The 13,300-nt window shown below is 40.1% G+C and overlaps 1 protein-coding gene across 4 annotated transcripts in view; it reads left to right on the plus strand.

The window, feature by feature from the left end:
* The window catches only part of SLAIN1 (SLAIN motif family member 1), a 49,574-nt gene that overhangs the window by 12,545 nt on the left and 23,729 nt on the right, over positions 1-13,300 (plus strand). For all 4 annotated transcript variants that reach the window (XM_015244452.2, XM_006210299.3, XM_072976371.1 and 1 more), the window contains exon 2: positions 1,201-1,340. In XM_015244452.2, the coding sequence (XP_015099938.2) occupies positions 1,201-1,340 (140 nt within the window). The remainder of the gene's footprint in view (positions 1-1,200; positions 1,341-13,300) is intronic.

Consider the following 13,300-nt stretch of genomic DNA (forward strand, 5'->3'; position numbering starts at 1 on the left):
TTATGGGAAATTCAGCTTTCAATGTCCATAAATAAAGTTTGTAGGAACACAGCCATACTCATTTATACGTCATCTGTGATGCCCTTCGGGCTGCAGTGGCAGGGCTGAGTAGTTGTGACAGACTGGCCACAAAGCATGTCCAGTTACTAGCTGGCCCTTTATAGCAAAAGTTTGCCGACCCTGAACTATAAGAGTAAATGGCTAAGTAGTATATTCCTCAACCATCTGGGATAAGTTACTCTTAACAGGTAGTGGACCAGACTGTAACAGTACAAGAGTGAATAATGAAGTATGTGATTTCAGGAATATGTGCTCACTAGAATTACAGTAAACTTTGTTTGAAGGAATATGACTTTAATGAGATTTGTAATTAGATCACAGATTTATATAGCAAGGTCAGTTAATGGAGTCTGTGATTGTAATTTTTTTCCTTCGTTTTTTTAGTCAACTGCTGGTTAATCCTCAAGATAAACCCTATTGTAGAACCCCTATCACTGAAAATACTCTAAAATTTCCCTTAGCACAGTAAGTTAGTGACAGAAAACCTTTGTTCTAACTTGCAGTGCCCCAGGGGGTTATTTTGAATCCTGCCCACTGCCTTGTAATTGTGCGGATGCTGAAAGTGAACTCTTCCCAACTATGTGTCTTTGAAAGCTGTTTGGCTTTAATGAGAAGGAAGCACGTGCTAAGTTTAGTATAGGTCTGAGACAGGGCAAGTATCTGATTATTGAAGGGTTGAGACAATCCACAAACAGCTGACTTTCACCTACTTTTAGACTTATTTTTAGAAAAATGCAAATAAGATTTGCCTTGTTTACCACAACATGTTTATAGACATTAGCCCAAGTTCACATATGAGTCTGTTGTCAGATGAAAGTGTTCATTTCTAAAATGTAAGTGAGGTGGTCAGGTCATCACGTTGCCCCTTCAAGGTCAGTTCGGTCTCAAGAGCCCCAGATCCCCGACTTTCTGAGACATACAGTTCCATGGTTTTTTGAAGTCCGTGCCACCATGCAACAGAAAATGTCATATTCTTCTAGGGGATATTTGCCTGTTAAAAATGATTTTGGAACTTGTAGTAATCAAATGTGCGTTCTGTTTTGATAGAAACTGTTAAATACATGTTATTTTTCTCAAGTAGAAGAGAGGTAATCTCTATCTAGCTAAATAATACCTATAATGTAGATTTCTTTTTTTAAGGTTATACGTTGGCTCTTCAAAGACATTCCCGTCATCAGAGAAATCCCTGAGCCCTTTGCAGTGGTGTAGACATGTCCTAGATAATCCGACTCCGGAGATGGAAGCAGCAAGGCGTTCCCTGTGCTTTAGACTGGAGCAAGGTAACCGTGCACCCCCCACCTACCCCCTCACACTCCTGCCGCTGTCCACTCTGTGTTTGTTGCCGGTTTTGAAATAGACACTTAAACTGAAAACCCTTACCCTCAGGTGCGGCTGTTGCATGCGGTTCAGTTCATGTGTTTACACAGCAGGGTTTCTCAGTGTAGAATATATTTAGTTTTGTGCCTGTTTCTAACCAGATTTTCAGCTTCTTTTAGTTTGTGTTGTAGGGATGTGTATTATTTTTCTATTTTTTTCTTTCTGTTTACAGATGTACCAGTAAGTAAAATGGGTCAGTCGTACATTCCCTGGGGATGGTTACAGGGTTGTGTGGCTGAATTCCAAGGTAGAAAACTGGGGTTCCACCGAGACCTGAGTATGATCTTTGGAGTTCCCTAAATGTTTACTTGGATGTATAATTGGAAGTCCTAACCTTTGTAAACTAGGAAATAATAATCTTGATATTGAACATTATTTAACATATGGAGCCCAACATCAGTTCAAGTTTAAAAAAAAAAATCAAGACAATTGTGGCAGGAAATACAAGCAAAAGGAATGCCTGTACTCAGCTCTTTTGCTGTTTTGATGAAGTAGGCTAGTTCTTAAGGCTGTGATCATTTAGGCTTTTGCTTGTCTTAACCTCTTGGTATCTGTTTCATTATCTAGGAACATTTTATTTCTATTCCGTGGATGACATGCATCCAAATCACACTTGAGCTTGAATATGGAGATTCCCGCCCCTTCCAGATGAAAGAGTCAGGGTAGCTGGGAGTAGGGCCGAGGTAGTCTGCATTGACAAGTGTAGCAGTGTGATTGTTATGCACACTGATGTCGGAGAACACTGCCTATCAAGTTCTTCAAGGACAAGGAATGCCTATAAAATACTTGGACATAAGACAAAGTATAATAGGTCACGTTTCTCGAGTTCTTGATTCCAACAGTCAGTACATTAAGTTCTTGACATTTTTCGTTGTCCTGTCTAACCGTGCTCATCTGAGGCAGGTACTGCCCTCATTTTTAGAACGAGAGAAGTAGAAGTGAAGTTTGGAGAAGTTCAGAGGACTATGAGAGGGCAGAGTGACCCTTGGAAGCAAAGCCAGGGCCTGAGCCTCCCTGACACCAAAGACTGTCCTTAACCACATTGTGTGCTGCTTTATTGGCACAGTCAGCAGTAAGTATGAACAGAAATCTGTTTTAAATATATGGGGAAGGCCAAACTAAAAAGCATGTTAACATTTTAACTGAAATGAAATAAGCGATTCAGTAACAGGAAGTTGAAGTGGAGTCGGAACAAAGGAGTGTTAGGGTTAAAACTTTGACCGATGACAGATGTGTGTCTAAGAGAACAACCATCTCAGCACTGAGACCCTCGTCTTCATTCTGTTCCCATTTTCCTGAGTGCCCCCGAGCAGACCATTACATCCCTCTGCACTTTTCCTTTCTCAAGGGTTGTGTAGGCCTTCCCTAAGTGTCCTCAGTCAAACATCCCCAATGCAAGGACTCTATATGTGTATTTTATTATATGAATTTGGCTCAATTTCATTTGGAATACAGTTCAAATGGAATTCAGAATTAGAGTCCTTTAGTTCAAGAGTCAACAAACCCTTTCTGAAAGGGACCAGATAGTCAATACTCTAGGCTTCGTGGGCCGTACACTCTGCATCACTAGAAGGCAGCCGCAGGTGCAAATGTGAGCGAACGAGGCTGTGTTCCGGTAAATCTTTATCTGTGGACAGAGGTCTGAGTTTCATGTGATTTTGTTTTTTTCCCCATGTGTCAAGAAATATATTCTGTTTTTGATTTTTTTTTTAACCATTTTAAAAAAAAGTTAAAAACCATTTGTAGTTGGTGGGCATGGCAAAACCAGGGGCAGGATGGTTTTGGGCCATAAGTTTGTCCACCTCTGCTCTAGTGCGTTTGCACACGGGGTAGATTTACATACCAGGTGGGTTTAAAAAATAGAGGAGAGGCTTTGTTACTATAACGTGATGTAACATGTGATGTAATTTAAAAAGAATCGTGATTGGTGATTCCTTTTGAGATTTTAGGCTAGATACCTGATTAGTTTTCCTTCCCTTGGCAGGGGCTCCAGCAGAATGGTGAGATCATGAGGATGTGAATTGCAGTTTTATTCATAGTGTAATTCATTTAAATTTCACGTAAAAGGGTTTAAGCAGAGAACTAGCTTTTCATATCCAAAATTACTTTTATTAAATTTGTATATAAATCTAAATCTTCTTTTACTGTGAGATCCTTAATCCGTAATCCCATTATGAGGTAACAAGTAATGGATTAGAATAGGTTGTTCACTGGGTGAAAACATTTTTTGATACGTGTTTTATAAAGCAACATGTCTATAGTTTAGAAAGTATTAGTCTCATAGATGTTTTAAGGAAAATAGCAGATTCCCACCCCATCCTCCCCTGCCCACTTATTACCCTGATGCAGTTTACGAAATTTTTTATCTGTTCTAGTTTTGCTGTCTACCTCTCTTTTTAAATTCTGTGCTTATATGACTCTTGCTTGAGTTACCATTTTTAATCATGATCCATTGACTTTCTGATTTGGGTGGTGAGGTTTAATTTTTAACACCCTCCTCCCACCTTATACTTTTTCTCTGCATATTCTCCTATGTAGCTTTTTACCAATTTTAGGACATATCAGTATTGATTATGATAGCAAGAGTCCTATTTAAGCCATGCAATATTTTATCATTACGTTTCTTTTTTTCACTTAACTCTTGTTTTGCCTAGAGTTAATTGCAAAATGATGCTCACTTGATCTTTCAAACTCTCCAAATGAAACGTCCTTGGTTCGGTTGGACATGGAAACCCAGCAGGGGCTTTTTAACTTATGCATTTATTTTAACTATTCCTCCTGGTGGTGTCCTCTGTCCTCTTACTACAACCTTAGCTCGTTCTCCGTAGGCCTGCGCGCAGCTGTCATGGCGGGACTTCTGCTCTTGTCCTGGGCATGCACCAGCCTGTGCTCTGTGCTGCATTGCTTGTGTCCTAAATGCAGAGACTGACTTTTTTTCCTTTTTTTCACTAGTTTAGTAGAGTACATTCTTTTTTTTTTTTTTTTTGTGGGGAGTAGGAGGGGAAAGAGGATAGTGGGAGGTGAATTCTGAGACCCTCATCTGTCTAAAAATGTCTTTATTGCACCTTTGTTCTTACACTTGATTGTTCTTTTGGCCACGAGTAGAATTGTATGTTAGGAAGCACTTCCAACAGGGTTTAGAAGGCAGTATTCCACTGTGTTTTTGCTTGAGGATTGCTATTGAAGTCTTAATCCATTCTCATTTTTGATTCTTTAGATCTATCTGCTTAAGATACCCTGGATATTTTAGAATTTTTTTGTTTCTGGTATTTTGAAATTGCATTTTTTTATTTTGGTGCTAGACAGTTGGCGGGCACTTCCAACCTGGAAACTTCAGTTCTGCAAAATGTCCTGCATTATTTCTTTGCAGTCCACCCCCCTCCCTGGTTTTCTCTATTCTTTCTAGGTGTTCCTTTTAGTTAGATGTTGAATCTTCTGGATTGACATCCAGATTTTACATATTTTTCTCTCCTTTTGTTCTTGATTTTTTTTTTTGATGTTTTACTTTCTTGGAGATCAAAAAAAACTCATCTACTAAACTCCTGTTGTGTATTTAAGTGCCTTCCATGTGCCAGGCACCATTGTAGATAGTGGGGTCCAGCAGTGACCAAACCCAACGGTGAGTCCCTGTCCTCACTGAGTTGGCTGTCTAGTCTGCAGACTTCCACTTAATCCTCCTTTTTTGGGTAAGGTACCCCTGCTCGTCTAAGGCATCTTAAACCTTACGGCTTCCTGTTTCAGTGATAAAACCTGACTTTGATAGAAGCAGGAGAGGAGCAGCTGCCTGGGCGGGGAGGGAGCCAAGGCTTTCAGTGCTCTCACCATAGACTCTGCACCAGTCCTCCTGCTGTTGCTTCACCTGGGGACCCCCACCCTCTGTGGTACCCATGCCTTCATTCCAGAACTTTCCTTGTTCGCTTATACCCCACTGTGGGCCTTCGGAGCAGAGAATACTGAAACCCAGCTGGGTCTGTCACCTGATGCTTACCTGTTTTTTTTCATTTCTGAATAAAATGACTCTTCTTAGTCTGATAGTATTGTGTCTCCCATTTGATCTTCTGTGTGGGTTTATAAGACTTGAATTAGTTGTCGCTCTAGTGTGGTTTTGTAAGAGAATAGAGAAATTAATATTTAGTCTTCCATATTGAAGAATTCCTACTGGCTTCCAATTAAGGGCTCTTTGTCAATGACAGCTAATTAACTGGTGTCAGAAGTTAGTTTTAACTTAAACTTTACTCATAATATAGCATAAGTATTTAATTGGAATATGGTATGTTGCATAGTTTAGAAATTTCAAGTAACTCCCTAATAAAGCACTTTCTTTTTGTCTAGAATTCATTTCTTTGGGACAGTGAGCATCTTCAAGTAACAAATATTATTGAGAATTTTCTTTGAGACCAGGGTTGCATCTTCATTTTGAGTATCAATTGCCCAAGGACAGGGACTTGGTTTTGTTGATCACACCAACTGTAGAAGGGAACCGGACATATAACAGACACTGTTGCTAAAATTAATTTTTGTTTAATGTTTTATGAACCCAGTGTCATTGTTACTATTGTTATAATTTGTTTTGCTTTTGGCTATTTTAAGATGGGGTGGCGTCTTCACACCATTTTCCTAACCGGTCATCTCTTCCTTTCAGAAGAAAGACTGGTGTGACTTGAAGTATCAGTTTGCAGAATTGCTTTTGCACTCACAAGCATGTTTACTTTGAAATAGTTAGTTTTTACTTACCTTACTGCTTTTGTTGCAAAATGATTAATACTTGTACATGCTTCTCCCAGTCACCACCACCATACATTAGATCGTATGTACTCCATTTCTGACATGCTCTAGAGAGTAGATTGGAAGAAGGGTAATGTTAGCCTTTGTCTGTCTCTCTCTCACTGCTTTGCCAAGGGCTGGGTCCATGTTCTTTAATATTAGCCTGTGGCTGCAGATAAAATGCTGCTTATTAGAGAGCATATATTGTAGTTATTTGGTTTTTATTTCTTGACCCTGATGTTTTTGGGAAGAACATTACAATTAAAAGATGGATGCCCTGAGAACATGTGGGAGTCAAAGTCTATCTAGTGGACTTTACATCCTCTGGTCCCGTGGTCTTACCTCTCTTCTCTCTCGTTCCCTCTTGTACCCTGGGAACTTAGCCTCTGCTGTTTTCTTGGTTGCAGGCCAGCTGTCTTCCCTGCTTAAGGCAGAAGTGTCCCCAGAACACATCTGAGTAAGGGGTGTGTCAAGCTTGGTTTCTGCAGAGGCACCAGGTAGCATTTCTCCCAAGATTGTCTCTAATTGTGCAGTTGCTAATGAGCTCATTTGGATTATGACTTCTTGAAGGGCCTGCCTCTCTTTTCTTGTTGCCTACCTTCTCAGTTTGGGAGGGCCTCAAATAACCTTTATGCCATAACTGACAACTTTGTGACCCTGGATCTAGGTCACAACACTTGATAAATTTTCGGAGAATGTATGGGAAGTGTTCCAAGTTTTGGCTTGAGGTTGTGAGAACAGGCTTATTGAAATCCTGCCCCTTGAAGAAAGCTTGCTTTTCTGAAGGAAATGAGGGAAAAGAAATGTTTTATAAAATGTAACTTTATAGGAGATGGCATCCACGTTATGACTATTTTGAAGGGATTGCTACAGGAAGTTTCGTCATCACAGCTGTAATTTTGCTGATTGGCTAAGTGCATATACATGTGCATGTGTGTTTAAAAATATAATTATTTTTGGTGAAGGGCATGTATATATTACAGGTGACCAATGTGATTGCAGTACTCTTAAATTCTCATAGGGAATGTTAATTGACTTTAATCAATATTTTAATTGGATATTAATTAATTTTAATTGAAACTTTAATTATAGATCCTGAAACTTATTTTCACCTTTTCCAACTGGTCTTAATACTCAAATATTATAATTTATAAAGTCTTAAGTTTCAAGTAGTTAGCACAGGCAACTTAAGCTTTTTCAGCCTCTTCTACATTTATGTTTATTTTATAGAGCTGCTGTTGAGAAATTGAAGAAAGATGTTTATAAAATAGACATAATAAAGGTTTAAGTATTTGATGTCTTTCCTAGTATATGTAAATAATGTAAATGGCTTTTTTGGATAATGTACAAAAAGTAATGTTAAAAGCAACTAGTTGCTGAAAGTTAAATCTTTCAGTACTTCTAAATCTACAGTCTGTTGACATTAAATTAAGAAAGCCTAGAATAATACTTCCTTTTTGTTGTTGTTGCTTTTTTTTTTCCTTTTGAAAAGGATCCTAACAATGTTTGCTGTGTTCCATTTGAAAGTACCTTGTTGTGTGAACATCTTTTTATTTAATTTTTATCATGTGTGTGCCTTTTTTCCAAGTAGACCAAGCATCTGAGGCTAGGGCCCTGTACCTTAAGTTTCCTTTTGAATTGCCAATGCTTGATAAGTTTTCAAACATGTTTTACATTCTGAATGTTTAGTTTTTATGAGTTATTAATTTGCATGCATTGAAATTCCTTAGAGCAAAGAAACTGATTGATTGAATATTTGGCTGTGTAAAAATGGCATCTGACTACCCAAAGTCAAAACAAAACAAAAAAAAATTGTGTAGTGATGTTCATTAAGGTGTTAATTGTGAGGGTGGAGGTCTGAGTCTGTTCTGTGCACCACTATAACCCTCCCAGGGCCTGAGATAGCACTGTCACGTGGGAGGTGTTGAATGAATGAATTTGGTGGAAGGGAAGGGATTTTGACCTGGTAGTTAGACTTAATGCCCCCTTGTGCCCCAGTCCTACTTAATGTGTGATTAAAAGTATGTCACTTCTTTCCGGTGTCTTGCCTGTAAGTGGGGACACTTAATAAGATTTCACGGGGCTTTTAGAAAGATTTCAGGGTATGTTGAATGTGAAATTACTTTGAAAAATGTGAAGTGCTTTGTAAATATATGGACACATTCTTAACATCCAGTCCTTTATTCAGAAACTGAACCCCAAAATTCAGGGAATCCTTAGTTTGGCAATTTCTATTTTATGAAAAATGAATAGCATTTTTTTCCTTTGGTGGGGGTGTGGATCTGTCTTCTCTTTATAAATAAAGATGCTTATAAGAGTTAGGGATCTCAGATAGAAAAGTTTTAGAGTGTAGTGTATCAAGAACAGTAGAAAATTTGAGGACTTCTTTAGTCTATTCCTTCTCTTGGGTTTCTTCTTAGATCCGTCTGTGTTCCATTCTGACATGCTTTCCTTTATTCTTCCCCACTTCCCTCACCCCTTTAGACTAACAAACAGCCAAAGAACTTTCACGGGTAGCCTTATCTCACATGATATCCTAACTTGGAATAAGGCTAATCTAGAGTCTTTTGGTAAGTCCATGTCACGTGGCTGGGATGTTAAATAACCAAATGATCCAAAAGCTTATCTAAGTAATTTGAGACACCCAATATGTGGCTCAGTTAATTTGGGGCCAGTTTAATAAAAGCTTATCTTGCCTGAAGATTCTTGAATGTCCAGAGCTGTTGAATCGGGACAGGTCACATCTGAGGAGTGTGAGTATGGTTTTTCCCCGGTGGGGTGGCCCTGCGCACTTAGCTGTCTTGGGTCGTGTTTGCCTACGATGATCTCTCATTTCACTAAGAAATGTGAATAGATGTTACCTCTTTACTGAGTTTTTCTTTTCTCTTCATATGATGCCAATTCCCCTTCTTGTCTCAGTTGTTATGACAGAGTATTTCTCTCTAAATTTAGCCGCTGAAGAAGAAAGTTGTCGACTAACCCAGTGCTCTGAAGGTGGCCTTTTCATTTTCAAAAGCCACACAGATTGAACTGAGACATTAAGAAGCTTATCAGGTGTCTGTCTCCCAGAGCCTGTCCAGGCTCCCTGCGCGGCCCAAGGTGCTATCTCCATCAGCTCGAGTTTCCAGTCTTGAGGTGCTCTGTCAAATTTGGAACAAAAAATTAAAACTTAATCTGTGCGGTTCATTTTAGGTAAGCTTTGTAAGGGATTCTCCTTCTCATTGGAAAAGTAATCTGGAATTGCACTGAAATGGTGGGGCAGAGACAGGGGTCTGCTGACATTTGCCGCTACCTCTGTGCGCTGGAAACCGAGAACGCGAGGTCACGGCTGTGAGCCTCCTTCACACCCTGCCATGCTCTTGTGTTCAGAGTAGCCCTGGTGCATTTGCTTCAATGCTGGGAGTGGTGGTCAGTACAGTAAATAACAGATAGATTAGGGATTGTGTTCCTGTGAAATTCAGTTTCTACCCCGTGACGTCCAGTGACGTGGATCTGTATTGGCCAGATAGTCCTAAGCAATCCTCCTTTCCTTTCTTTTGCCAGTTATGCATGTGTTTGTTTGGTGTTTTGTTTTGTTCTTGTTTTGCATTTTCACCATGATTAGAAAGGTGTTTGTTAAAAAATAGGCCAATAACTTATGATAGTGCATAATGTTTGTTATAGTTAATGTATAATTGACATGCTATTTGGTTACTTACCCCAGTGAGAAAAAAATGAGACAATAGAGATTCTCCCAGAACAGTTGTTTACTGCTCTGATGATTGATTGCGCTTGCCTTTGTGGTAGTAAAATTTTATTTTGGTAGGTGCTTATACCTATTTCTTGGGACTTCTACAAGATAGTCAGTTTATGTAAGAATTTGTAGACACCTTTCCTGAAACACTGGACCTTTGATCAGAAACAGTTCAGATGCTAAATCATACAGTAAATGTATTGAGTACTTGCTAGGTGTGGGTACATGCTCGGTACCAGGGGTACAGTGGCTAGATGAACTCAGTGTCTGGCCTTTGGAGCACGCGGTCTAGTACAGGGGACCAGGTGATGCAGATAGCAGCTCTTGTCCTTTTTTCTTTCTTTCCCTTAAAACAAGCATGGTGATGCTCATGGACCTGAGCCTGAGGGGTATGGCCAGGAGATGCTTTCCTGAGGATGTGACATGTCAAAGAGTCAGTGAGAGTCCAGCGGGTATCTGTGTAGGGGAGCAGGGCAGCGGGCGGTCCAGCCCTGGGAGGGGGCGAGAGGAGCCGGCAGACCTTTGTGCTGGGAGTGGATGCAGGGAAGTGAAGTGGGAGAAATGTCAGCTGAGTGACTCCGAAGGCAGCTAGAGTTCAGGATTCCAGACTTTGTCTTAAGATGGTTGGGAAGCCTTTGAATAGTTTTAAGCAAAAGAGTATCATGACTTTGGACAGGAAAGCTTCAAGATATTGTCTGAACTGTCATACAAGACTGAGCCTTTTTGAATTCTTGTCAAAATTTGGAGAGTGAAATAGTGATTTTAGAAATTCTTTGAATTGTGAGTAAAGTTAGGCTTTCCCATGTTTTTCAGGAGGATTCTTTAACTTAGTGAAACTTGGAAATGTTTTCTCCTCCTTGTCTCATTAATATTCTGAATTTCTTGTGTGACGTCATGTGAGAAGCAGTAGTTTAAACTGTGGCCAAACTCTTCATGGCACTTGCTTTGAACATACAAGGCTCTGATGACCTCATTTACTTAACAATACATGAAGCTCTGAACTTTTACATAGTAGCACGTTTCATGTGTTTGAATTTTGGAGCTCTTGTCGTTCTGTAAGTTTAATATTTTTCCACTGTCACAGCTGTGAGATTGTATTTCAGGGAACAAGGGGTGTGTGTAAAAGTATCCACCTTTTGAAATTCAGAATTGTAGTCATCTTGTGTGTGTCTGTATTCATATGCATGTGTATTCATGTGCACACACAGTGTGATATGTGTGCTTTTCCATTTTCATGGCAGTTTTAGATCGTGAAAGTTGGATCAGGAAAAGGATATTCTAGCTGTAGGAGTTAATAGCAGGTGCAGAAGATGATGACTGCAAGTGGTGGGGATGGCTGATCTTCAGGGTAAACCAGACACCTGCTTTTACAGAAGGTAGAGTGATCTAAGTGTGGGGTTCCTACCCCCAGTCCCTGGTTGAGAAGCACTGAGATAACTTCAAGTGTCCATATTAGACTGAGCAGGGGGTGGGGGGCTATTGGATGAACTCCCAAAGCGTTCTACCTTCCACCCCTAGGATAAAGACGTCCTTCCTTTGGGCTGTTGGGATCCTCTGCCACCCTGCTGCTGTATGCCCAGCACCTTTGGGAAGCTCGCTTACAGAATAATCCAGCTATCCGTGTGGTGCCCGTTGTCAGTTTCCTTAGAGGCCTGTTGGGGTAACACTTATACTGGTGCAGAAGAAACTCATACTAGTGACCTATTCAGGTTAACTTAGTCTTTATTTATAAATACGAGCCAGCAACCAAGTCTCCCTTGTTTTTTGGGGAAAACTAACAACATGAACAAAACAAACAGGTCACCTCTGTAAGAAGTAACCAGGGGAATAGGGAACTCAGTGTGCTCAGATTTAGGAGAGTAACCCACCTTTAAAACAAGAACAGATGGCTGGGAAGAGCAGTGGTCACATTATTATTACTTTCAGTCATTTTTAATTTCTTGGAAGTACTGAAATCAGAGTGGAGAGGACTAAGAACCAAGCTGCTTATCTGAATTAGAGGAATCTCCCACAAACAGAGAAAATATGAGAGAAGTAAGGGGACTTGGAGGGCAGATCCCAAACCTCTAATCTTGAGCAGTTTTAGGAGGAGAAGTAGATAGTTTAAAGGAAGAATCAGTAAGGAACAGAAGAACATCTCTTTGAGCTGAGAAAAGATGTCCTCAGCATGATCTAGGAGAGATGAAAAAAGACCCACACCTGGACATTCTGGTTGGATTTCAGATTTTTCAGGGTTAAGGAGAAAATCCTAAAACTTGTTCAAGGGGAGAAATAGGTTATCTACAACAGTAACAGACCTCAGACACGTCATAAGTAAATTGGATGCCAATGGAAAATGCTGTCTTTAAAATACTGAGGGGAAGTTTTTTCCAAATTATAATTTTTGTACCCAGGCAAATACTAAATTATGGAGACAAATAGAAGAGGTTTTTGGATCTGCAAAGATTTAGAAAATTTTACTTTATGCACCTTATTTTAATGGTGGGAAAAGTACCAGGAAAAAGGTCCATGAGATCTAGAAAACACTGGCCACGAGATGACCGAGCAGAAGCCACGAAAGATGAAATAAAGTGAGTTGACTCTGAAGGCTTGTGATGTTCTTTGCCTAGTTACTGGGGTCTAGTGCCAAACAATTACTTTCTTTTGCCCTCGGTCCTTTCACAATATCCAGTGCTCCAGGTATAATGATACTTACTACACCCAAACACTGAAATGCCATGTGTATGTGACTTAACATCCAGTGATTACCTGGAAGCTGTCCTAAGCACAGTACAGCAAACCTTGACATTGTTGAAGTAGAACCGTCAGACCTGGAGATGGACGTGGACGGTAAGAAAGGGTGAGCGTGTGCTAAACGTCTCACCTTCTCGCTGTGGGCTCAGAGCAACAGGGTGTGCTACTTTGTCTACTTAAAGTTAACACTTGCATAGTAATTACATAATTGTCCCCCAATTCCCAGTCAACTCCCAGGAAGTCCTCTGGCTGTTTTAGACCTTTATGCACATTTCAGCGTTCTTCTGTGTGCAGGTATTTTAATAAAATCATGCAGGTGGTTGGTTTTAGGGCCAAAAAAAGTTTTTGCCTTGTCAAAACTCCTCTATATGTTTACTTTCTGCTGCTCTCAAGATTAGTAGATGAGAGGCCTTTTGTGCCCCTGGCATATAGGCCACACAATTGTGTCCCTTGCTGCAGAAGAGTACCCTACCTAGCCCAGGAGATGCTAGACACAAAGGATTGTCCAAATTCCATTTCTGTCACTCTTCTAGTCAGGAACTTATGGTGTTTCTGTTAGCCAGCTGGGTTTGGATTCATACCACGCTGTCCCCCGTCATGGGCAAGAAGACTTACTGGTCTAGTCTGTCCTTA

The sequence above is a fragment of the Vicugna pacos genome, chromosome 14 (assembly GCF_048564905.1).
Source record: "Vicugna pacos chromosome 14, VicPac4, whole genome shotgun sequence".
Taxonomy (NCBI): domain Eukaryota; kingdom Metazoa; phylum Chordata; class Mammalia; order Artiodactyla; family Camelidae; genus Vicugna; species Vicugna pacos.